This window comes from Pseudopipra pipra, chromosome 1, assembly GCF_036250125.1.
Source record: "Pseudopipra pipra isolate bDixPip1 chromosome 1, bDixPip1.hap1, whole genome shotgun sequence".
Lineage (NCBI taxonomy): Eukaryota > Metazoa > Chordata > Aves > Passeriformes > Pipridae > Pseudopipra > Pseudopipra pipra.
This window is the reverse complement of record NC_087549.1, coordinates 67,123,510-67,148,279: the sequence shown is the minus strand read 5'-3', so window position 1 is coordinate 67,148,279 and position 24,770 is coordinate 67,123,510. Positions and strand designations below refer to the sequence as shown.

General features: G+C 37.0%; 1 protein-coding gene across 3 annotated transcripts in view; it reads right to left on the bottom strand.

The window, feature by feature from the left end:
- The window catches only part of TMEM245 (transmembrane protein 245), an 81,732-nt gene that overhangs the window by 12,472 nt on the left and 44,490 nt on the right, over window positions 1-24,770 (bottom strand). For all 3 annotated transcript variants that reach the window (XM_064660046.1, XM_064660049.1, XM_064660050.1), the window contains 3 exons: window positions 19,812-19,934; window positions 15,746-15,891; window positions 57-157 (listed from right to left, as the gene is read on the bottom strand). In XM_064660046.1, coding sequence (XP_064516116.1) covers window positions 57-157; window positions 15,746-15,891; window positions 19,812-19,934 — 370 coding nt within the window. The remainder of the gene's footprint in view (window positions 1-56; window positions 158-15,745; window positions 15,892-19,811; window positions 19,935-24,770) is intronic.

Below are 24,770 nucleotides of genomic sequence, written 5' to 3'. Positions count from 1 at the left end.
AATAAATAATTATGTAATATTATTTATAAATAGGTTATAATTGTCCAAATTCTTACCAGATGGTATGAAGACTATGTTAATACCAAATATAGTATGAGTCAGCCAAGTGTAGAGTCCATAGAACCCAGCCATTTTGAGGGAAGCATCAAATACACCTCTAAAACAACCAAAGAAACTCCGTTAATTTTTATTGGCAATAGGATTTTGGGAACTATGAAGATATACACACAAGCTGCTTTGAAAAACTGAAAAGCCATTAGTGCCTCAAATAACACAACTAAAAACGTAACATTGAACCCTTTATGCATTTGTTTCCTCTGAGAAGAATAAACATCCTTCACATCTGTCATTCAAGGCATTTAGACACAAAAAAACCTCAAAAGACTGTTCTTTACTGTACAGTAGGTTCCAGGGGTAAATTCCTTGAAAGAAACTGCTCAAGCATCAGACCACATCCTCTATCAAAAATAACCTTTTATCTATCAGAAGCAGTACATAAAAACTACTTACTACTTTTTCTTTGCCTTTTTCCACTTCTACAGCTTCATCAATTTTCTTTATCTGCTTACATTTCTGTATCTGCTCATTCTCATCGGATTAAAACCACTGATATGTGAAGTGAAATAGGCTATTTAAACTCTTACTACTTTCCTACATACTTACATGTCCTTCTGGATGAAAATAATTGAGCATCCCATATTCATTACTAGATTTTAGCCTCAGTATCTTGAAATTCCTAACTTTTAGGCTGCTTACTAGGTTACATTACTGAAAACCAAATAGCAAGTCTGGTAATCTAATTCAGTCCCGCTGAATCTACATCCAACATGCTGGACACAAAGTGAAGTTCCCCTCTCTTAAGTGTGACCAGAGCTTTATGAGAAAGCAAAGTGCTGTAACATTTTGCAGCCCTAGGGCACGTACATGTGTATCCCATGTGAACTGAAAACCCATGCCTTAGGCCTACAATTACAAAAATCATAATTTCAAAGTGGCATATCTCACCACTGTATTATGTCGGTTTTCCACTTGTATTTGAGACAGGCATGAAGTTTCCCAAGATTACTATTTTAGCTTGTCCAAGTAACCGAACTACCCCGAGTTCCTCATTTCAAAGCAATCCTAAGAGTTACATCATTGCAGAAGTGGTAGCATATGCACCCTGTGAAGTTTGCTGATGTTAAGTTATGAATTTATAATTCATGCTTTTCATTACATTGATTATGTCTTTGCAGTTTGGGAACTCTGGCAGGAGGACAAAGAGGACGGGATAACATACAACAGGAATCACAGAGCCAGATGATATGAGATTACCACTGTGCTTTGAAGGGCAACACAGTCTGCACAGAAAAACAGACCTTTCTGGATCTAAACTCTTTGAGGCCACAGTTTCTTTCCTCTCTTGAGTCCATAAAGCCTTCTAGGAAAGAAACCTTCTCTGATATTAAACTACTACAGGTAGTATAAATATATAAGTATATAAATACAATAGAATCTCTTCTAAACCACCATCAAGAATTCCAAGACTCCCAGTTTTTGCTTCTTTGGCTACTATCCTCATTATTTCTGTGGGCAGCGTGCATATTTTTGCCCTTCTTTCCTACCTAAAGGCTCACATAGATTTCCAAATGACTTCTGAATCAAAATTATCTTATTAAAATTCACTCACTGGAAGTTATGAGTGCATGATAAACCTCACACATCAACACTCCTGTGAGATTCTCCTAACAGATTAACTAGGAGCAACTGTCGTCAGCCATTTCTTCCCCCAAAAGAGGTAAAGGGAAAATATGGAAAATTGTATCCAAAACTGCCATTCTAATTTACACAGTTTTCACATTTTGGTTCAGACAAGCACATTTTTAATCCTCAGATTAATTTAATTCAAATTTAAATTCAAGTTCTGTCATGTCTTTTGCTTATGTAGTTATGCTTTAAGATAATTTTGCCCTGTTAAATCCAGTATTCATTCCAGATGCACTAGCAGAATAACAGAAAAGTTAGTCATGGACTAACAGGTATGTCTTGGTCTGATGTCATTCTGCAAGTTGACATGTAATATATTTCAGTGGCAAAATAGCACATCCCTCTAAAATTAGACTGCAGAACAGTACAGCATCTCTCTAGCTCCTTGGATCTGGCACTAATAAGCTGAAAGGAGAAGGCATCAGACAGTGCCAAGAAGTTGTGAAGCACCAGTGGCCAAGCAGGAAGCGAGAGCAAGCTACACCTAATTTCATTATCCTCCTCTCCTTCACCTGGGTTTCTGTCTGCGTAAACTAGTCATAAAAAAAAGCACAGGGGATCCTACTCTGTGGCAAGTGTGGCCCAGAAGAACTTTAAAGTCTCTGAAAACTCATGTTTGCTACATCTGTCACAAAAACTAAAAATCATACCTTAAGGTGTCTAGAAATTCATATCTATTTGGCTTCATGGTTAAGGCAGCAACAAAATAATTCTGAAAACACTAACCAGAATCTTCATCAGCAGTTTGCTTCAGCTACTCTGCATCTGGGATATCAGATCTTAAATATGATGTGGTCTGCTAGAACAAAAGCTGAATGAATTAATAATCATCTGTAAAAGGCAGATCTTCCTGGTATAATGATGACAGTAAATAAATTTCATCTCTTAATACGTTATTGGCACACATACAGCTTCCTTTTATATACAGGAGTAATTGCATGCTTCAGAAATCAGAAAATCCAATTGCTGCTCATGTCTCAAGTTGGCACTGTAGCAAGATGAACCACTCTACTTGCAAGAGTTGCCATCTGCAAATGTGTAATTTATGAGCACTTCACGGCAATTTGGTGTAAGGCATACTTAGACATACATATTCCACTTTACTGAGCTTGGAAAAGCATGTTAAAAAAAAAAAAATCAGAGGACGTGGGTCATGCTTCACATTAAGCAGATTAAAGATGAAGAAATTTCTGTCAAATGTTTCTGCATAGCTGGCCTAATTTTTTTTGTTGTTATCCAATTCCGTTTTATTTCACTGAAAAAAACCTAAGGAATTTGCTTGTAGATTCCATAACGGAAAGTGTCACCTCTTCGTCTTATGGGGTTTGTCGGGGTTAGTGGATTGTTGTTTTTTTTTCTCTTTTACTGACTGGCCATAAAAAGTCCAGAGCTTCCCCTTTGTTTCTACTGTAGTTTACATTAAATGTATGTCCACTTGAACTCAGGTTCACTTTGCAGAGCCTGTGGGTAATGTCTCTTCATTATTAGCAACACAGTGAAACTTCAAAAATTTCAATCTAATGCTGCAACAACCCCAGCTGAAAGGAGCTCTTCAGCTCTGAGCATTCATTTTTTGACCTTGGAGTTAATTTGATTTTCTAGATCTATCTGTTCCCAGAGCACTGGAGAAAAGAAGAGCATATGGACTGAAATAATGAGAATTGTAGTTACCAGAAGGATTAGAGTAAGCATATTGTAAATTCAGAAGAGAGATTTACTGGTTATTATACTAAATTTATAATGAAGGTATATTAACCTTGGCTTGTGAATGGGCACAAGAGTAAAAACCAGACAGAAGTGGTATTTGTCTCTGAAAAAGTTTGCAAGAATTAGCATTTCCCTAAATTCCTTACAAAACACTTTACAAGCCATACAGCGGTTTACAATTCTATTAAAATGCAAGTTTGTTAACAGGAACACCCTCAAACAAAAATATTGCTAGAAAAAGAAATTTCACTGTTTTGTCATCTTCTTTGCACCATTGTTTGATATTTTCCCATATTCTTTAAGTAGACATTAAAAGGATTGTACTGTATCATTGTTGCAAAATTCTTCCGTATGAACAGCTAGCTGACTAATTCAAAATGATGCTTTGAGAAACTTCAGCTCTTCAGTTTCTTTAGAGAATACAACCTTTACATCTTAAAAGTCGAGAGTTCAAGGTATAAATGGAATGCATTCCAAACTTCACAGCACAGTTTCACAATTTATTTCAGATCAGGCTATCTCAGAACTGTCCCAAGAACTGTCCCATTCCCTCGTTCTCAAGCATTCACTTCTGCCCCAGATGACCATTCCTCTGCCTACCTGCCAGCACAGTCTCCATTATGCACCATGTTTTTACAATGAAATCAGATAATAATAAATTTTTTGTCTGGGTTAATTTTAACTAACTAGCTCAGGTCTCATCTCTACTACCCATCCAGCCAATAAGTAGTGGCATAAATAGCTGCATTCCCACCAGGAAAGAAGCCGGCACACTCGTGGCTGGAGAGCAAGAACTCTTCTTTGCAGAACAGTGCTGTCTTATCCCAGCTGAAACTAACAGTCACTGTCTCACTGTAACTTCAAAACCAAATAACTAAATTTCTTTCTTCAGACACCACCAGGATCTGTTGCAAAAGACAAGATACTGGTGATTACCAAAGGACAGCTAAAAAATGGCAGTTAAAAAGGACTGAGGTATTATTCTTCTACAGCGATCCCTCAGATTGCAAGTAATCATCATGAGAACACTGAAGAATGAAATGACTCAAAGAAGTCCTTTTGCAAAAAAAAACAACTTACACTGTTCTTTGACTCTCTTTAAGAGTTCTGTTCTTTTAGGAATACAAAAAGATTCTCATAATTTTTCAGTTTCATATTACCCATAAAAGTATGCAAAGTGCACTAAGATATATTTCAGCTATGAATAAAGCAGAAGTGGCAGTAAGAGAGTCTTGATAGAGTAAGATCATGTTAGGAGCAATATGAATATGCAAGTGATTTTCAGAGATGACTCCATGACAAGATTTCATCCTCGTTCTTTCCAATGATACAACTGAACAAAGAGAGGCAACGGCTCCAACATATGCAGGCTAATAATGACACAAATCAGATAAAGTGATACAGTCTTGAACAAAGCATAGGTCCTTGAGATGGTGTAACATGCAAACACTACATACATCCTTCAAGGCAGGACAAGGCTCCAATGGCTGTATCAAAACTTCATTAAAGAATGGCAACTAGTCTGAAGGACACAGTAGCACACAGATTTTCTTCTCTAACAGAGAAATGTCTACATTCCATGAAAAATAACAATTAACATGTAGTGCAAATTCTGTAAGAAATTCTACATCTGATTATTTCTTTGAAATACTTTTGCATTTGTAATAACTTTTTAATTACTATTTTAGTCACATGTACCATGTAAACTTAGAATTATTCTTCTGAGAACCACACTTGGAAGGACTAGTTATTTCTAAATCAACTATTTCCAACATTTCCAGATTTTTATCAGAAGTAGGCCATGATGCTTAATAAATGCAACACCTAACTATTCTTAAAATGGATTTTTGAACACAGCTTATAAAAAGCCAAACTTGTTCAGACCAAAGGTCTGTTGAGGTAGCATCCATCTCCAGTGGAGTTCAGAAGCAGATAACAAGGGAATAAAGAAATAGGAAAAAACAATTTAAATCCCCCCCTGAACATTCTCCCAGCCTCTATTTCCACTTCAAGGTGAAACCAGATGCAGGTTGTCTATTTAGTAATCTTCAATTAATATCTCTTCTTAGTCTTCACATTCATCCTGCAAGTTTCTGCAATTCTGACATTCTTTGGCAAGACCTTCCCCATGTCTACTGCCTGCTGCATGAACCAACCCTTTTTCTGAAATTTATTTTTTAAAACTTTTCAATGACCCCAAGATTTTAGATTGAAGGAGACCATAAGCAGTCCAATCCAGTCATCCTTTTCGCACTAGTTCTGATTTTGCAAACCTCAATTTGTGTAACATCCTTTTTTCCAGGCTGAAGAGTCCTAACCAGCCCATTCCTCATACAGAAACTGATGCATGCCTTCATTCCTCTAATTCATCTTGTTCCCCTCCTAGTTTTTTGAGATGCAGAAACCAGAACAGCACACAGTAATTCAGGGTATAGGTAAACCATAGATTCATACAATGGGAGTAATATTCTGTGTTTCTGTTGTCTAGGTCTGTTGTAACAAATCTTCACATTTGATATGCCTGTCAGATGTTTTTAAGTATTACCAAGCACTAAGCTAGCCAGTCTATCAGAAAATATAGTTCCCAAGTGGCAACAGTCAGCACAGTGGTAATCAGTTTATGTGTGAAGTTAGGACTGGTTTTCACCCCCATGCATCACTTTCATCTCTACACTACATTTCATCAGCCATTTTATTCCCCAGACACTGCCGTCTTCTAACTGAATTTGTCTACAATGCTGCCGCATCCACAACTTCTCTGGGCAACCTGTTTCAGTTTCTCACCATTCTCAGAGTAAAAAATTTTTTTCTAATATCTAATCCAAATCTACTCTCTTTCTGTTTAAAGCCAATACCCCTTGTCCTTGAAAGCCTCTGGAAAGAGATGCTGTAAAAAGCCTTTATGAAATTTCAGTAGAACACAGCAGACAGATCAACTGTCTTGATCAATGGTCTTGCTTGCCCACACTTCAAAAAACATGAACAGTAAGGCAGGACTTCTCTGTGAAAATTTCACTAATTCTTTCCAACTAAACCACATCCCCCAGGTGCTAGTATGTCCTTAACTTTAGTTCCTACTGAGTTGCACACGACCAATACCAGCTTACAAGTCTGTACTCCCTCGGTTTCCTTCCGGAATCTTTTTTTTTTTAATTTTGCCCTTGCGTTTTCTTTAGTGAGTTTGCATCATCCACTCACAGCAATTTGTGATTGTTCATTTGATCTGGTTTTTCTACAAGGTCTTCTGAAGTTACTGTAACTTCTGAGAGATTCTGCTGTAGCTCACCCATAAGAAGGGTTTTACAATGTGACTACCTTCACTTACCTTCACAGCAACAAACAAAACATTATCAATTTACCTCCCCTCTGCAACAGCCTGCAGCTGCCTTGTTGTTGCTGAGTACTCCTTGTCATCCCTCAGCCCCCTGACGGCTTGTTGCTCCTGCTGCATACAAAAAATTATATTCTGGTTTAATAGCATTTTGTGGAGCTCTGAGCTCAAACTCAGCTCAAACTTAGAGCTGAATCAAACGCACCACCACCACCACCACCCTCACACTTTAGGCCTATTTCTATCTGTTTAAGTTTACGATACTTTTGTTTATTTAGTGAAAACTTCAGCTTTTTAAAGGGTAGCTTCTCATTTCTATGGTCTTTGTTATTTTGCTGTTCAGGTAAGCAGTCTATCTTCCCTTTAGCCTTACTCCAGCCTTTCCTAGCTGTTAGCATGCACTGGCACTGTATGTTGAACATTTATTATTTTCTACTTGTAAGGATGTAATTCTTTTAGATCCCATTTTAACTTGAAAAGTCTATAAATGAGAGCAACAGCTAGTTGGAGTCAATATAGCTTGAGTTCCATTGTAGTCTTATATTAAGAAACTCCCAGACTGTTCAGCTTATTACTATTATAAAATTGTGAATCACAAGCATCAAGAAGGGTGTACTTTCATTCCTTACATTGTGGAGAGAATAAATAATGGATTGACCTTATAACTCACAAAAAAAGCAAAAAGCTAAAGCTGTGATGTTAAATCTTTGAAGTGCCAGGAAATCCTGAAGTTTTACATCAGACTTCATGCTGTCTTCTTACATTACAATAAATTTGAATTTTAAATAGCAGAAATCTAACTAAGGTTATAATAATATATACTGCAATCTTAAATACACACATAGATAATTATTAGATATGCAAGCATAGAATCCTGCAACGTTATACTAAAAATAATCCTCATAGTATACTTTAATTCTTAGAAATGCCTTTCAGCAACGTTTGTCTTTCTATCCCTTCCAGTTAGCTATTAGGTCTGCTTTAGAAGCAAAGAGAAAAACTAAGTGGCTGAGCTGAATTCTAGATGCAAGTTAAGTGTCACTCTTTTTACTGATACAGTTTATGTCCTACACCAACTAAATTTTCATTTAATTAAAGACTGTAGGTTCTGACACAGAAGTAGCTTTCAAAAAAATGGTGCTGTAGAAAAAGTAGTGTGTATATAATATATATATATATATAACCCTGCGTGCAGTACATGGTTAAAGGACTAGTATCTAAGATGCAACGTAGTTACATTATTTTTAAAGATTGCACGGAAATCTGCTTATGCTTTTAAATGTGTGTGCGCGTGCACGTGCACACACACACACACACACACACACACACACACATACACACTAACCCATATCCTCTACATGCTTACAGATAACTTCAGTCTTAAAAAAAAACTGGACAGCCACAGAATTACAAACTACAAATGTGCACTAAGAGAAACTGCTGTTAGAACATACAAAGTGCACCATCTGGAATATGAAAGATGCAAATGGCAGAGTATTGGCTCTGCCTCATATGAAGCAAAGAGTCTTCAGTAAGCCCTTAATGTGTTTGAAAAGACACAGTACCAGTCTGCATGGCAGAGAGAACAGAACTGTCTGTTTCAGCATCATATTATGAACTTAGATAATCTCATGAATTATGGGCAGTAAGCTATAAAAGTCAGATTAAATTTACAGACTTTGTGACGTGCTTCATCCAAATTATGTGTGTATAATAATGAACATTTTTTCATAGTTTCAGGTAAATTTTGGAGTAAAGATTAAGCATGAGCAAATAAATTATTTTCTGAAATTTTCTCTGAAGATCTGTTTTTCTTTGAATTGTTCTTTGAATAACTGTTTAAAATCATGCGTACATAAAGTAATATGCAGACAGCTGTGTTTAATAAGAAGGAGCATTTTCAATATAAAAGAAAAAGGAAATAAAAGTAAAGACAAATTCTGGGGGTATTTTTGCATATAAGAGAATATTAAAGACCAAAAAAGTAGTATGAACAAGTCATGTGTTCATTGCTACTACAACAATCATCTTAAAAATACTACTATCTATCCCACTAGGATAATCATGTTACAGTTACTGTCAGCTTGGTTCTGCAACTGTACTGAAACAAGGTGGCATCTCTTCGAGATTTACAGACCACATTTTTTTGTAGACCACCTTTTTTTCAATAACTCAATTGAAACTTTCCTTTCTTCCATGTAATTAAAAACAAAATGTAAGTATCTGTTATTCCCAGCTTTAGACTAGGCAATTATTTAATTACAGAATCACAGAATCATATAGGCTGGAAAAGACCTCCACGATCAAGTCCAACCTTTGACCAATCACACCATGTCAGATAGACCATGGCACTGAGTGCCATGTCCAGTTATTTCTTGAACACCTCCAGGGATGGTGACTGCACTACCTCCCTGGGCAGCCCATTCCCATGTTTTACAACCCTCTCCATGAAGAAATTCTTTTTGATGTCCAACCTGAACCTTCTCTGGGGCAGCTTGAGGCCATTTCTTCTTGTCCTATCGCTAGCTGCCTGGGAGAAGAGGCCAATCCCCACCTTGCTACAATGTCCTTTCAGGTAGTTGTGGAGCGCGATAAGGTCATCTGAGTTTCATTTCTTCCAGGCTAAACAGCCCCAGCTCCCTCAGCCTCTCCTCATGTAACTTACACCCTAGACCCTCCACCAGCTCCATTGCCCTTCTCTGGACACGTTCCAGCACCTCAGTGCCTTTCCTGAATTGAGGGCCCCAGAACTGGACACAGTACTCAAGGTGCAGCTTCACTAGTACAGAGTACAGAGGGGTAATCACTGCCCTGGTTCTGCTGACCACACTGGTTTTGATACAGGCAAGGATGCCGTTGGCTTGATGATTAAGGCAGAATCATTTTCAATTTTATTCCCATCTCATAACATAAGTAAAGCTTGAAAAATTTCAGTTATGCTGTTAAATGCATTCCTGTGACAAAAGAGATTTCCACTAGAGATACTCCTACTACTAAAGAACATACATTGCATGCAAAAATTCAGTCAAAACTGAATCAGTTAACAGTTGTCTTTGAAAATTAATCTGAAAGACATTATTAATGTTGCAGTAAAATAAACAAGATCACACATTTTGCTTTTTCTGAGCATTAGCTCAACATGCTGGAAGATTATTGTTTTCTGTGGGAATTGTATCACTGTCTCATTTTCTCCATCATTACTGCCAGGATGCCACAATTAGATGTTTAGGGAGCTGAGATATTTTTGTTGTTAATTTGTTTGCATGCTAGCTCATTTCAGAACTCTTTAGATGTTAATAAATAAAAGTTGAAAATTCATTAAGAAGCTATTTCAGCCATGAAGGCACTATAGGTCTTTTTCATATTAAATCTTTCTTTTGACTTTCCGGCCAACTTCAGCTAAGGATAACTATTTCCTCTTTAGAAACACATAATATTTTAAGTAATTTTTCTATAACCAATGAAAAATCTGATCAAATTTGAGGTGTACATGGCAAATGAAGAAAATGAAGCAAATAATGATAACCCTTCTCAAATTGAAAACAAACAGTACTCATCTTCCCGGCATTACAAAACAAACTTCCACTAACACATGTTTCAAGGCATCACTCAAAATACTGATCTGGGTTTAAGACCATTTCACAATTTAATTAGGCCCCCCCAAAATTGAAAGCTGCAGTAACTTTAAGCCACAGCCATACCCGTGTGCATGCACTCATGTGAAAGTATCGCACACACTAAATTGCACTGAGGCCGTGAGAACATGCAACTTAGTAATGTGCAATATCTCCACCAGAGCAAGCAGAATGGGAGCTTCAGGGAAGAAGGGTATGGTGCATTCAGGAAGAGAACGACATGCTGCTCAGGGAAAGGAAAATGGTTCAGGCAAAGGTGTGCATGCTACTACTTCGGAAACCTGTGAATTGGAGAATTATTGCTTCATCCATTCAGGACCAAAAAAAAAAAAAAAATCCAGACAGGAGCACCACCTCCCTATTTCAGCGGAAAAGGACATAATTTTTCTACTTATGTAGTGAGGTAGGTGACTCATGAATCAACCTGATTTTACAGAACCTTTCTGAACAAAGCAAATCTCACACCGTTATGGGCAGATAATGATTTCTCTCAACCTACAAAATACTACACTATTAACTATAATTACAAAGAAAAATTTCACTAACTACTATTGAGAACTAGAATTATTTAAATACAATAAAATGGTCCAAGTGGTTCTCACATTTCTAAAGCAAGTCATCTTCCCAAACCTGACAGAGTGCTGCCAGAGGAATTCCTGCAGCTCAACCTACGCTGGCATAACCCTTCTGCCACAGTCACCAGTCCCTGCCCTGTTCCCCTTTCTCCACTGGTTCCTATGGCTATCTTTTAGTAGTTTCAGTGAAAGTAAATTGCATTTACTGTATTCACTGGCTACTAAACACCACTGTCAGTCAATGGAGACTCTTACACGTGATGAAGATGCAATATTACCTTTGCAATTCATCACATTTTTGTGCTGATACCCACTCATGTAATATGGAAAACAGGAAGAAAGTAAAAATAAATAAATAAAACCCCAAAACCACAAACAAACAAAAAAGACAGAACTGAGGAGGGGGAAATGAAAGGCAAAGAGTAAATGAAGAATTAACCAAAAAGAAAGAAAGAATAATGAAGTGTGGCCATGCCAAAAACGTTAAAATCAGAGTGAGAAAAACCCATGATTGCACACCAAAGAAAAAGAGAAACAGACAAACCAACTTGGCACCAAAGACCAAAACTCTTAGAGAACAGAAGCTCTTTTGCTACTAATGCATTAGCAGTATTCAGGATTATTATAACGCTCCTAAATTTTTATTTCCCATCTCATTTTACAGGCAATGGCACATGAAATTCCAGCATGGAATTTTGAATTAGTTGGTTGATTTGAAATAGAACCAGTATTTCATACGTCAGTCAGAAATCCCCGTGGTCACATACACTATTGGTAGTGATCTTCCTCCCAGGTTTTTCACTGTGCTTCAGGGAATCATTACACAACTACTGACCTTTCCTCACCCCTGTAGATTAAATGCTGCCTTCCATAAGAAGCAACCAATGAGGAGGAGCAAAGGCAGTATATGACAACAAGCACACACAAGTGTTTACTCTAAAATGATAGCAGCAGTTTCATGATGAAAGATACTCAAAATTGGGAAAACTGACTCATGACCAGTTTGCAAAACTGCATTCCCTCAGCTTACAAACAATCACATTCACAACAGGTGAAAGATCCCTTGGGTTGTAAAACATCCCTTTGCCTCTTTGTCCCAAGAGAGGCCTAGAAAACAGTTATTTTGCTGACTGTAAAGGGTTGTATGGGCCCTTCTTTCTCTCCTCCCCACCGTCCCCTGTGAAGAGGTGCCATCTCTTCAGTACTCAGGCCTGAGGGATTGGGGAGGAGAATGCCTGCTTTATATCAAGCTTTTGCCTTTCCCCAAGAGGACAAGCCCAGCAGCTTTCCTGCCTTCCCCAGATGGGAAGGGACACCCACAATCTTGAGGAAGGTGACCTGTCCCACCATCACCCAAGCCCTTACTCCAGACCATCATCAGCATCAGCCTCACTACCGCCCTGAGCCACACCACCACTAGCAGCATCCCCACAGCTGGAATTTGCCCTGCTGAGCACACAGAAGAGCTCCTCCCCTCATACAGCAGTCCCCTTCTCCTGCCCATGCTCAACCACGCTCTGGTTACTGTGGGAAGCTGTCAGGGCCTTGCTGAAGTCAGAGTAAATGGCAGTCACTGCTCTCCCCTTGTCCCACTAGGACAGTCACCTCCTCAAAGCAAGGCTCATGTTGTTCCCAGCACAACTAAGTCCTCGGTGAAGCTGTGCTGGCTGGTGCCTCCAAGTCATCTTTTGTCTTTCGCTGCTCTGCCCTCGTACCAGTAGGCCTTCCAAATAAGCTCTTGGCTCAGGCATAGTGTGATACTCTTGTCAAATCTCTGCTCAATCCTGCCACTTGATACATTTTGCCTCCTTGCTGTCCTGGATGAATGAATTTCCCACCAAAGGCCAGAACATTCTGCTTCTTAAAAATTCCTGCAGTGTCACAACAGCTGCATCTATTTTCTCCCACTACTCAAGTGCAAATTTATAATCTGAGCTATTGTGACAGAAACAGATTCAACACTTGGCTCAAAGTAGGCTGAAAAGCTGCTCTTGCCCCCATACAGCAAATAAATCTATTTGTTTTAACAGAGAACTGATGCTGTCTTTGCAAACTCATCATCAAGGGAGTTAGAAAAATATTTATAAAATTTATAGCTATTTATAGTCCATAAAATAAAAAACACGACACAGCTCTGATGAGAGAAACTGCAATGAGAAAAGGTCTTGGTTTGATTAAGTGTTTGCTGGGTAACATCTTCAAGTTATGGGATTTTTCGAGCTACAGAAACCACTTGCTGATTGCCCTCCTCCTCTTTACTCCCTGCTCTTTTCCTCTGAAATAAACAGCAAGGGACACAAAGGAACAGACTTCCTTGATTATATCCAAGTTCCCTAGTGCCTTGCACAAACACATTTTAAGTAAAAGAGCAACAGAATTGACTGACAACATGGAAGGTGATCATTTTTATGTCATTCGGTCTATGAGCAACAGAAAGACTAACTGCATCTCTTGCTAGGAGGATCTGTTCACTCCGGACAAGGACTAGTTAGATGCAGTCTTAGCTTTGTACACGTGCTATGTCCTACTGAAGAGTGGTGGAAGTTGGAACATAGCTGGTGACTTTTAAGATTTATTAACTTAATCTTTCTCTGCTTTTGGTCAACTTGAAAGCATAAATATATTGAGGGTGAATTCATGTTGTATAATGCTGTCATAGTCTAATAAAGAAAGCAACTAGAGAAGTTTCATTATTTGATAATTCATAACACAAATAGAGCATCTTCTTCCCATCCTATCACCAAGTATTAATATCCATTTTGCATGCCTCTTATAGACAAGGTGAACAAGCCATTTTTAAGTTCCTACCCCTGTAGCAACAACTCAGGTTCAAAAGAAAGGATAGCTGCTACTTTGTGACAGAAGAAATAGCTTACAGTGGCAATTATTTTTCAAATGGCAAATTAGGCAAGGACAAACTCATGCAAAATTGTTAGCATACTCTCCTTATTTCCATACCGAAAATCACAATACGGTTTGAGTGGAATGCAAGCTAACCTAGAAGCATTGTGATAAATCCTTAGGTACAACTGAGCAAGAGAGACGAATTTCTGAAAACCTCAGAAGTATCATTCCAAAGAATTCAAATGAGGCACCAAGTATAGGCTTCTTCAAACAAATATGAATGACTGATACAGACTACCTTAGTGAACATACAGACCGAATTCCCTTGCATATGACAAGCAGCTTCACATTCCACATTCTCCAGACACTGGCTTTTTCTCATCATATTTGCAGTTACCAATGCATGCTGGTTCTTTTCTACTCATTTTCCTGTAGCTTCCCTAATATTATTTTCTTTCTTTCCTCCATTCTAAACTCAGAACTATCTTGGGTCACCTGTGTCACATACTTAAAAACTTGCAATTGCATTTAATACAATCCTCCTTGCAGAGTACCCATTCCCAGACAAACTATATCCTATTTTTTGACACTGTTTCCCTCTACCATGGGCTAAAGAGAACAATTTGCGAGACAAATTTTAGTTTCTAAATCTGCTCACATTCTTCAGTAAAGACAGAACTGAGATACTAACCATGTGATCAATGAAAGCTCAATAGCAGTCATGCAAGAGAAGGGCTATTAACTTTTTCACAGAATTCCAAATTTGTTGCTTTCTACCTGAATTGCCCCTTCATTTGTAAGACTACAGCAGTTAGCACTGTTGTTCAAGACCTTACACAGCATAATATAACCTTTCCATGGTTAAAACAGCAAACATTTGGTAAAGAGTTTGGGAAGTAGCTTTAATACATCGACCGCTTAAAGTCTATTCATGTTTTGTAGGTATGTACAAGATGACACAAAGTAGTGGTGTAAGAGGCAATGGCTGTACAAAGTTTAGCATGGAGTCTGCTCATTTTGCCCAAACCATCAACTTTTTTTAAAAAGTAAGCTGTGACTTAAACACCTTATTTAAAATCTATTTTATTACATTACCAACATGTTAGTCTTCCAAGCTGCTAACAGGTGAAAGCTCATGGTTTCATTCATCTGTGATGAATGAACATTACTGTAGCACCCCAAAAACTGCTTTATCATGAAATCTCAAGTGAATCATATTTAAAAACACAAAAAATTCTCCTTCAATCACTGTAGAGGTAGTTTAGAGGTGAAACCTAAGAATGGTAACTGAGCATGAAACACTGTGTGTGTACTCTGGAGGTGCAGTACAGTAGTGTTTTAAGTGCGATAAGGAGAGCACTCCACTGTTGTTCCTTTTGATGTAATTTGTTTTATGGAGATCATGAACTAGATTTTTTCAGATGAAACTGATCTGGAAAATACACTCCAGGAGCATACCTAGTACATTCCAGGTGCAAATGGGCACTTATTCTTCAAGATTGGACTAAAAATAGTCCAAGCTAATTAATTCTGAAATGTGTACAGCACAGATGTCAGGTCCTCCATTGCAACTGTTTTGCTGCGTGAATCTACTCCTACTGAGCTGCACTAGCTGTAACTGCAAATACACTGCTTCCTGATGAGTTAGGGATGTCATGGGTGTATCAGTTTTATAAAACACTAGTATTCATGACAGCACAGACCTCTGAAAAATTTTTAAGGCAAGTCCAATCAAATTGTTCTATTAACAATCATGGTGGGAAAATCATTAATGCTGGGTTCTTGAAAATCTTTGAGATTTGCAACTCATCTCTGAAACACAAGCTATTGCAATTGTTAATTGTTTGCAGTTGAACATGAATTTTAAAATAGAATTTTCAAGAAAGTGCAAGAAATCAGCAATATACCTTATTGCTTCCTCCACGGATTGGCCAACTATATTTGAGGAGGGACCTGGCTGAGATAAAGGTGTCAGGCTTATCACCCATTTTACTGGTTTGTAGTACTCATCACTGGAGCTCAATAGGTAGAACAGTGTAGTCAGAAAAATCACCTGCAAAACAAATCAGAGTTTTAATTTAAAAGTCAATAAATACTTTCAAGAATTACAATGTGCAACTATGTTTTAGATATTGAAATTTACTGAAAAGGCACAAGATACTCTTCTACAAGTCTGGATTTAGAGAAACACACCAAGCGAAAAGAATAATTTTCTCCCTTGCCCCACAAAAGACTTAACACGTATAGCTAAACATTATAAAACTTCTGTCTCTGTTTAGCCTCTTCCCAAAGTCACATCAAGATCAAACAACTAGAATGTTGATCTAGATCTGGAATGTTGTTCAACATTCTAGTTGAGGGTTTTTTTGGTTCTTTTTCAGCATGTATAACAAATAAAAAAATTGCTGAATAGTAACATCTATTATCAAAACAAACAAACAAAACTGCCAAATAAATTTGAGCTGTCTCAAGAGTCATTATGCAGCTGGGTATCAGACAGAAATTACACAAAAACTCACAAACATAAATTTTATGTTAAGCTGGCAATCCTAAATGAATACTCCTTCTGTGAGTTTGATGATGGGTCTCAGCAGAATTGATAGCAGTTCCATTGTTTCAGTTTAAAGACATAAAAATTACAATCAGATGGGATTAGCTTTCTGTATGTTGCAGTTGACTGTGTTTCTTTTATTTTTCTGTTAGTGGGTTTAGTAACTTTTTGGGATAAGCACAAATAACAGAACTGCATCAGTCTTGAAACAGAATACCTCAAACAAGAAAAATCCATTCTGTATGCTCCAAATGTAAACTATGACTTATACTTGCTTTATCTACAAGACTTAGATATTTTTTCTTTCTTCTCAAGATTAGAAAGGATTCTTTCACTTTCCTTATTCCTAACCTACTTGTATGATAGAATAAGCCACATCTTTATCTTTTCATGAACCAAACAGCTCGGCCTCCCTAAGTCTATTACTTTCAAGTATTTTATCCAGTCTGCAGATACCTTGTGTCCTTTTCCTTCATTCTTGCTGAAGATGCTCAGAAAACAAAATCCAGACAGCACAACATGCAGTATTTCATTACCAATCTCAAGAATGCCATCCATCTGCCTCTGTTCCTAATTCCTTTATACTCAGTGAAATGTTACTACTGCTACCCCCTACCCTACACTTCCACCCTTTAACTTGAAAGTCACATTTAACTGTTCACCTACTACAACCCCTTTACGAAATGTTATATATTGGTTTAGGCTGTATTCCATCTTCCCAGGTGTGTAACTCTTGACTTGGGTGATAAACTAATCAATCTAATAAAACAATTACATTAGCACATTTCAACAGCATGCTGTTAACACTCATTTTGAGAATAAAAAATAAATAAATTGCTTTAATGGGAAATAGTCTAGTGCCAGTAGCAGTATCAGCTATGTTTTTTCACAGTTTCAAATAAGTAATCTTAAAACTTGCCTTAGATTTTACCATCCTCTGCAAAGCTGCGATTATGGTTATCTTCTCCCTTGGCGGGCTCTGCCATTTCTCCTAAGCTACTGTCATATTTCCTGATTTTACTAGAAAACTCTACACTAAAGCAGGCACTCAGATGGTGTTGTGTCTTCCTTCCACTGAGCTCTGCCTACAGATCCTTCTTGTAAGTGCAGTTTTCAACACAGAAAGCAGCATACTGCTCCAAGTACAATATCAGCTCATCCTGACTGTTCTTCCCCAGTGTTTACAGAAGAAACTTGCTTTCTTAAGTAGTAACGACACAACACACACCTGAATTGTAAAAGCCAAAGTGATGGCTGGGAATGAACAGGAATGGAGTAAAATGGTGTTGAACTGAACTACAAGCTAGGAAAAAATACAAACCTAATTTCTGCTAAGAGAAGATGGATGTAACCACAGCACCATACAAAATTAACTGAATTTTAGAATATCTGCATTTTGAAAATTTTGCATATTTCCTTTAGCACAATAGGTACAGAAACGCAAAAAAAAAAAAGATCTGTCACTGCTTCTTCAAACAAGTAGAATAGCCTCAGCAAATTCAGCAGCAAAATGATATGCACTATCTTGTATCAACTGGAGCATGAAAGTTTTCAGACCTCTTTTACAGGATATCTGAGATACCTAAATTGTTTCCTAAGCAACAGTTCAAGATCCTGCTGATGACTATGAGGAGGAATTTACCAAAGATAAACAGCAGGAACGTTCCATAGTTAAGCAATTGGTGGATTACGATATCTTGCTGTAGAATTTGTACTGTAGCCAAAAGCATTAAACACTAATTTGAGCAGGGACAGACTGAATTCAAGGAGAAAGCTGTGGGTAAACACTCTATACCAAAATGATAATTCAGCATTTCCACAGATATCAAGAAACATATGACCTAATTGCTTGCACGTCAGGTCCACTGACTCACTAAATATTATCCTATCTGCCTTTCATACTCAATTTTCTGCTGAAAAGCTTTTGGGTTTTGTTTGTTGGAGTTTTTTTGCTTGTTTTTTTTTTTTTTTGTTTTTTTTTTTTTGTTTTGTTTTGTTTTGTGTTTTACAGCATTAAAAATCTGCATATTCCCTTCAGGACTTAGATGCCCATCAACTGAATTTCTCTTCCTATCTTTGTAACAGAGTATGAGTAGAATGTGTGTGTGTGTGTGTGCATGTGCATGTGTGAATATACATGTCTGCATATATATATATATATATATATATATATATATATATATATATAAAAACACCCACACAAAGCCATTTACATACATCCATGTGCATGTGTGTGCACATTGGAATTTGTATTCAGAAGTGAAAAAGAAGTGGCACTTCTGTAACTAATGATGAGTTTTCAAATGTCTGTTGAGGATCTGACTACAGCCTTGCTGGATCATGGATGGATATACTACAAGGACTGACATTCCTAATGTACATTTTGATGGAAGATATATTTTTCAAAATGGAGGTTCTGAACAAAGTGTCTATTACTTCTGAGTTTTAAAGAATAAATTTTTGAACCATTTATCAAAATAAAATTCACTATTTTTATTTTTATTCAAAATGACTAAAACAGGACTGAAATATAATCAGTTGAAAAGCTAACCACTTTGAGCATAATCTTGATGGAAAATTTAAGTTAGTTTGTGCCACTTCAAAATAGTAAAATTTTTTCTCTAGCAACTAAGAATCCTGCAAAATGAAAAAATAAGAGTACAGTTGAAGCATCTAACTTTTAAAAGAATTCCAACACAGCAAGACCCAAACTAGCTCTGCTAAACCAGCTGACTGCAGTGACCCGCATGAGGCAGGACCTTGCTGACAGATAAAAAGTCAGGATCATGCATCACAACAACAGCATGCAATGAACTTATACTAAGTCATTAGGCATCTAAATCTAAATTTTGTGTCTGAACACGAATATCTGGAAATCATCTGCAATTAGCATCCAAACTTGTAATTTTTAAGTATGCTAACATGTCAGACACTGTTTTCAATGCGCCATCACAGGTGAAGTTGTGGACTAAGGAAGAAATTAAATGTTCTCATGTAATCTTTACTTAACCGAATGACAAATAGAGAACAATTTGCTGATTTCCCTGTAACGATTTTTTCCATCTTCTGAAAGCAATGGCCTATATAGGAATATGCTTATGAGGACAAGTCATAAGATTTCCCTAGTTGCATAGGTTATCACAAGTTACAGCTTAGTATCTTCAAGGCCTGAAACAGGAGTTCTTCATTAAAAGAATGATTGGAAGACTACCAACTCCCTAATGTGGGAATTACACAAATCTTGCCCTCTTGTCTAGAATGCCCACAAACAGATATAGAATTTGCAAAATCTTAAAGAATTTTGGTAATAGATAAATGTAGATGTTTTCAATACTTTAGGTTTGATTTTTCACTGTTACAATATGTGTAATTACGTTCCTTCAGTAAAGCAGACCATGTAAAACCAATGACATACTACTTACCACAGAAAGCACAAAATTGAGAAGAGCTGTCCCACTGTGGAAGAGGATTGTCACTAATGTTGTAACTGTAGTAAACAAGAGGCTCACATTGCGACTCATCACTATCCACAGAGACTCCAGAATCTGGAAAAGGAGGAAGAAGCGAAGGCAAAGTCAGGCATTGGATGGTATTAGCAAGGACAGCGAATTGCTTACAGAGTGATTCATCTCCATCAAGTCATAAAAAGATGAAATTTTTTAAAAAAATCATCTTCCCTCAGTCCTACATTAGAGCAGGTAATATTAAGTGAAAATGTCTACCAAAGATAAGTTTCTATGTAGCTGGTTGCAAGGTTTTAGAATTTTTCTCCCAATATTAAAAATTATTTCATTATGCAAAATTGCAAAAAATCTAGATGTAGTGTCATCTGTTTATGGTCATTAACATTGCTGTCAAGCAGATCTTGTCTTGTGAGAAAAAATTCTTTTTTTCAAAAGCGGAAATGCTAAAACATAAAGAACAAGGAGTAACATCACAAGGTACAAATAATTCCGAAGCTTCAAATCAAATAATAAAATTACTACTTCAATAAATTTGTTTTTAAAAAGTTTCATGGCAATGAAATGCATTATTTTTATAATAACTGCAGCTGAATGCACAAGTTGTGATTTTGAGTAGAGATGCAACAGTTAGTCAAGTAATTATGGAAAAAATTAAACACTATTAGACAATCTACTAAATTTTGTATTGGTTTGGGGAACTGATTGCTTATTTGTTACAGATAGTAAAGACTAGTTTTGAGACAAAAAAGGAGGCACATAGAGGCATCCTAAATGCAATGCAGAGTAGTTTCGTAACAAACATTTAATCCAGAAGTAAGAATGTATTAACCAAAGTGACTCAAGCATATAAAAGAAGCAAGGTCACAAACGAAAAGCCATAGCTGCTTTCAGACTAACTAATATAACTGGAAAAACTGTAAAAGCTCTGATACAAAAGCCCTTCTCCAGGTTCAAAGCTGTAAGTGAAGACTTCAAAACTAGCAATGGTTATTCCTCGTTTAAGGAATAGCCATTAGACTGAATTAAAATCAAAAAACTCAAATCAAATAAACCTAAAACCAAGTTAAAAAACCTAAGTAGCTAGCATTTGTAGAGCAGACAAAGGAGTTTGTGTCGTGATCACCTCTCCTTTAGAACTGAGTGAAACATATCAAAAATAATTTATTAAGCATGAACTTGACAGGGAGTAAGTGCTGGGGGAAATGACAGGGAATTACAACACAGAAAAATCTACTTAGTTCATGCTTATTACTATTTAATGGGAATTATGAATGTTAAAACTCATCATTTGTGAAGATTTTATTACTCTCTCTTGAGAATTCAAGTGAGGTTAGAAGTGAAGAAGAGGCTCTGCTGAAAAATGTTCTTCCACTGGTACCTGTCCCTTTCCTTCTTCTAAGAATTTTTTTTAAGAATTCATTCTAGGGGTGCAGCAGTGGTATAAGTTCATGCAGCCTCCAGGTAATGTTACTAAACGTACATTATATTATGAGGACTGTAAACACAGAGGACAATGATTTTTGAGGGAATGGTTTGTAGCTAAAGCAGTTGGTATTCAGTATTCAGTAAAAATAGTACTGCTACTGCTAATAGCAGGCCTTGAGTTGTATGCTAACTGTGCAAGGCTCCAGTCCAAGATGTTTAAGTCTGTTACTAGAAGTTGGTGTGTGAACAGGAGCTTGGTGCCATAGGTGTTCTGTTATGATGTGGAGTTTAATGACAGAACAACAGCAAAGGCCTTGAAAATACAGACAGAGGTAGAAAACAAAGGCCCCTCAAACACACAGTTAGTTGAGGAAGAAGGCATTGAAGATGCACAACCTTAAGAGCTCAGAAGACTGCTTTTGCTTTACGAAAATGAGGTAGCAACTAAGAAAGAGGAAAAAAAACCAGATAGGCAAGCAACAGAACACGGCACTTGCTCTGACCTGGAAGAGTAATGCTTCTTCCAAGTATCACAAAATATAGTCTAGGGCAGAGGTCAAGGGCTGGGAGTTGTCCAAAACAAAAATACCTTAAGAAAGGACAAGTTCCTTAATTTGAGGGAAGATTATATCCACTACAGTTCCAGCTTTCTGTATCTAAGAGCTCTTTGAGCCAGCTCATTTTGACTTCTGTGACTCAGACCATTAAGGACAGTGGCTATTGGTGCCAACTACACAGCATCTTCACGATGGTATTCTATACCCACAGCTCATGTAGGGCATGACCATTAAGGACTGATCACTTTGAATACATAACAATAACACTTAGGAGACTGTAAAACAAACCATTAGCATGAAGTGTGTTGTTAATGAAAATTGGTCTAGTGAAGTTTTGTTTTAAAGAGAAAAACTAGTCTGATTTAACAGTCTTTCTAATACTAATCACAGCAATTGTTAATACTTGTAAGACATAAGTCAAGCTGATACTGGTGAGGGTTCACAATGAGAGGGGCTTGTTCCATCTGCTAGAAGAAAGCACACATTTAGTGGGCACTGGAATGTTTCCTTCAAAATAGGATGTCCCTCCAGTGTAGGTTGTATTTGTTTAACATTTTAGAAGCTGTAGCACGAGGAGCTGATAACTAAGAGTATACAACAGCAGGTAGTTTGAATGCAGTTATCAGATGGTTCAATCACCATGGGGAATCGTACTCCTAAGATGAACATCCTTGTTTGGTGGAGTCATTGATAAGAACTGTTGAACTAGTTATCACCAGCACGTGCTTTAGAGTAAGTGCAGATAGTGCCTTTCATACAGCTTTGGTATGTCTTACGAAAGCAAGTGCATCTTTTAGAACTTGTCTCCAACTACAGAGTAATTCCTCTTTAGGCATATGTATCATTAAAATTTCAAGATACATGCTTCTCATAGCTAGGATGAGAAGACAGACATAGCAGACATTAATCGTTACAGAATACAGTATCGGAACATGCTCAAATACTTCAATAACACTCATAAAATCAAAATACATGTACCTGCACCTAGGAGTTTATTATGCTGTTTGATTACCAGAGCATACTGCAGCTGAGTTGATAAGACCACTTACTACGCATAAACAATTTTTAACACCTTGTCAGCTAAGACAAGTTCTCCAAAACACAACTAAGTGTGAATATTTATGCAACAATGACACTTTAATATTGCCATTACTAAATAACTGAAAAACACACCTCTTTCCTCAACTTCTTCCTGAAAACACTGCTTTATAAGTAGCCTTAAGGGGTTTAAAGAGCTACGAAAGTGGACAGAATTCAGGACTCCCTTATTCATTACACCATGCTGTGTCACCATCAGTATCAGTTACCGTGCCTTTCCAATCTGTAACAGGCAAGAAATCAAAATTGCAATCAAGATGTTCTAAGGCATCTAAGGTGTCCTACTGGCCACTTTTAAACTGGTATACACCTTAAAGTGAAGTTTAAAAGATACTTGACCAAAAAGTAATTTGCTAAGAACTTCAACTGAACAAGCTTCTGGAAGCCAGGTAAAACAATGTACCTAACTTGATTATAGAGATCATTTTAACAGATGTATAAAGGGAATAAAATGGGACACAAAGAGGTATTAGGAAAAAACGTCTCCTTCTGTGTACTTATAATTATTTTTCTGTTCAGAAAGATGTATTACCCTGACAACTCAAAAACGACAGCAAGAGAACAAGTCAATAAACCTTTAAGGTAAAAGACAAGCAATGGACATTGTGAAGAAAAATACAGTATGCACAAGACTAAAAGCTTCCTGCTCCAATTAAAAGATGATTTCTAAATAAATGTTTACCCGTAAAGTTCTGGGTTAACGCTTCAGGGCTCAACAGCTGATTTTTGAAAAAACATCTTTGCTTGACCTTTATGTCAAACAGACAAAACACCAACAGAAAAAAGACTATCCTTCAGCACAATTTCTTTGACTTTCCGATGGTAAAGAAATTAACTCCTTCTCTAAAACCAGACACCAGGCCGAATTTTACCTACCCTGAAAAGAAGCAACACTCATTATGAGGAAGAAAGACTAAATCTCTAAACACTTACCTTAGTAGAAAAAAAAACAAACAAGCAACAAACATGCTATTTGATATATTATTGAAAAATGGACTCAATTAGCTATAAACTTAGGACAATATTGAAGAAATTATCAGGGCCAGAGAAAATACTAGGATATGCAGTAACTCAGTGAAATATTTGAGAAACTGACTTGACTTAAAACACACAGATCAGTCATGCTAAAGGTACACAGAAAGAGAAACCTAACTAAGCTGAAGCCTGCTGTGTACATCGTAATGGAAGGTCTTCTGTCTTCCTGTCTGAGAAATCTCTGAGTGAGATACCACCTGCTGGTGGAATGATGAATATTCTTGTGCAATAAACCAAAGGATCAATTTAAGGAGACATTAGCAATGTCTCATATACCATCAAGGGAGCTCTGAGTCATCATTCACAGATTTAGCCAGCAGCGATCTACTTTTTCAATGCTACAAGCATTCAAGAGATGGAGGAAAAGAGTATAAATGGAAAAGCAGGTGAGTGGGGAAAGAATGACGCTTTTTTATTTTTCAGAAATTACATCTTAATAGTCCAGCTATATACTGTATATTTCATTCATGTGATAAACTACCTCAGCTTAGAGCATGGAGTGCAAAATACGAGGAATAAGTGAGGATCCACTCTTGCCCTCTCCCCACTTCAGTAATACATCACTGCATATACTGTTTTTTAACACTATTGCTTATAATACTGGAAAAAGGCAGCAGTGCTGCTTACACCAAAGCTTTTAGGGAAAAAAGCAAACTGATGACTCGGAAAAGCTTATCTTCAGATTAAATGAAGAATTCAGGCAATTTATATGTTTATATAGTAAATTATTTTAAAATAATTAAGGTCTGTCTACATCCAACTAGCACTAAGCATAACTGCTATAACGAACAGCGCATTTTAA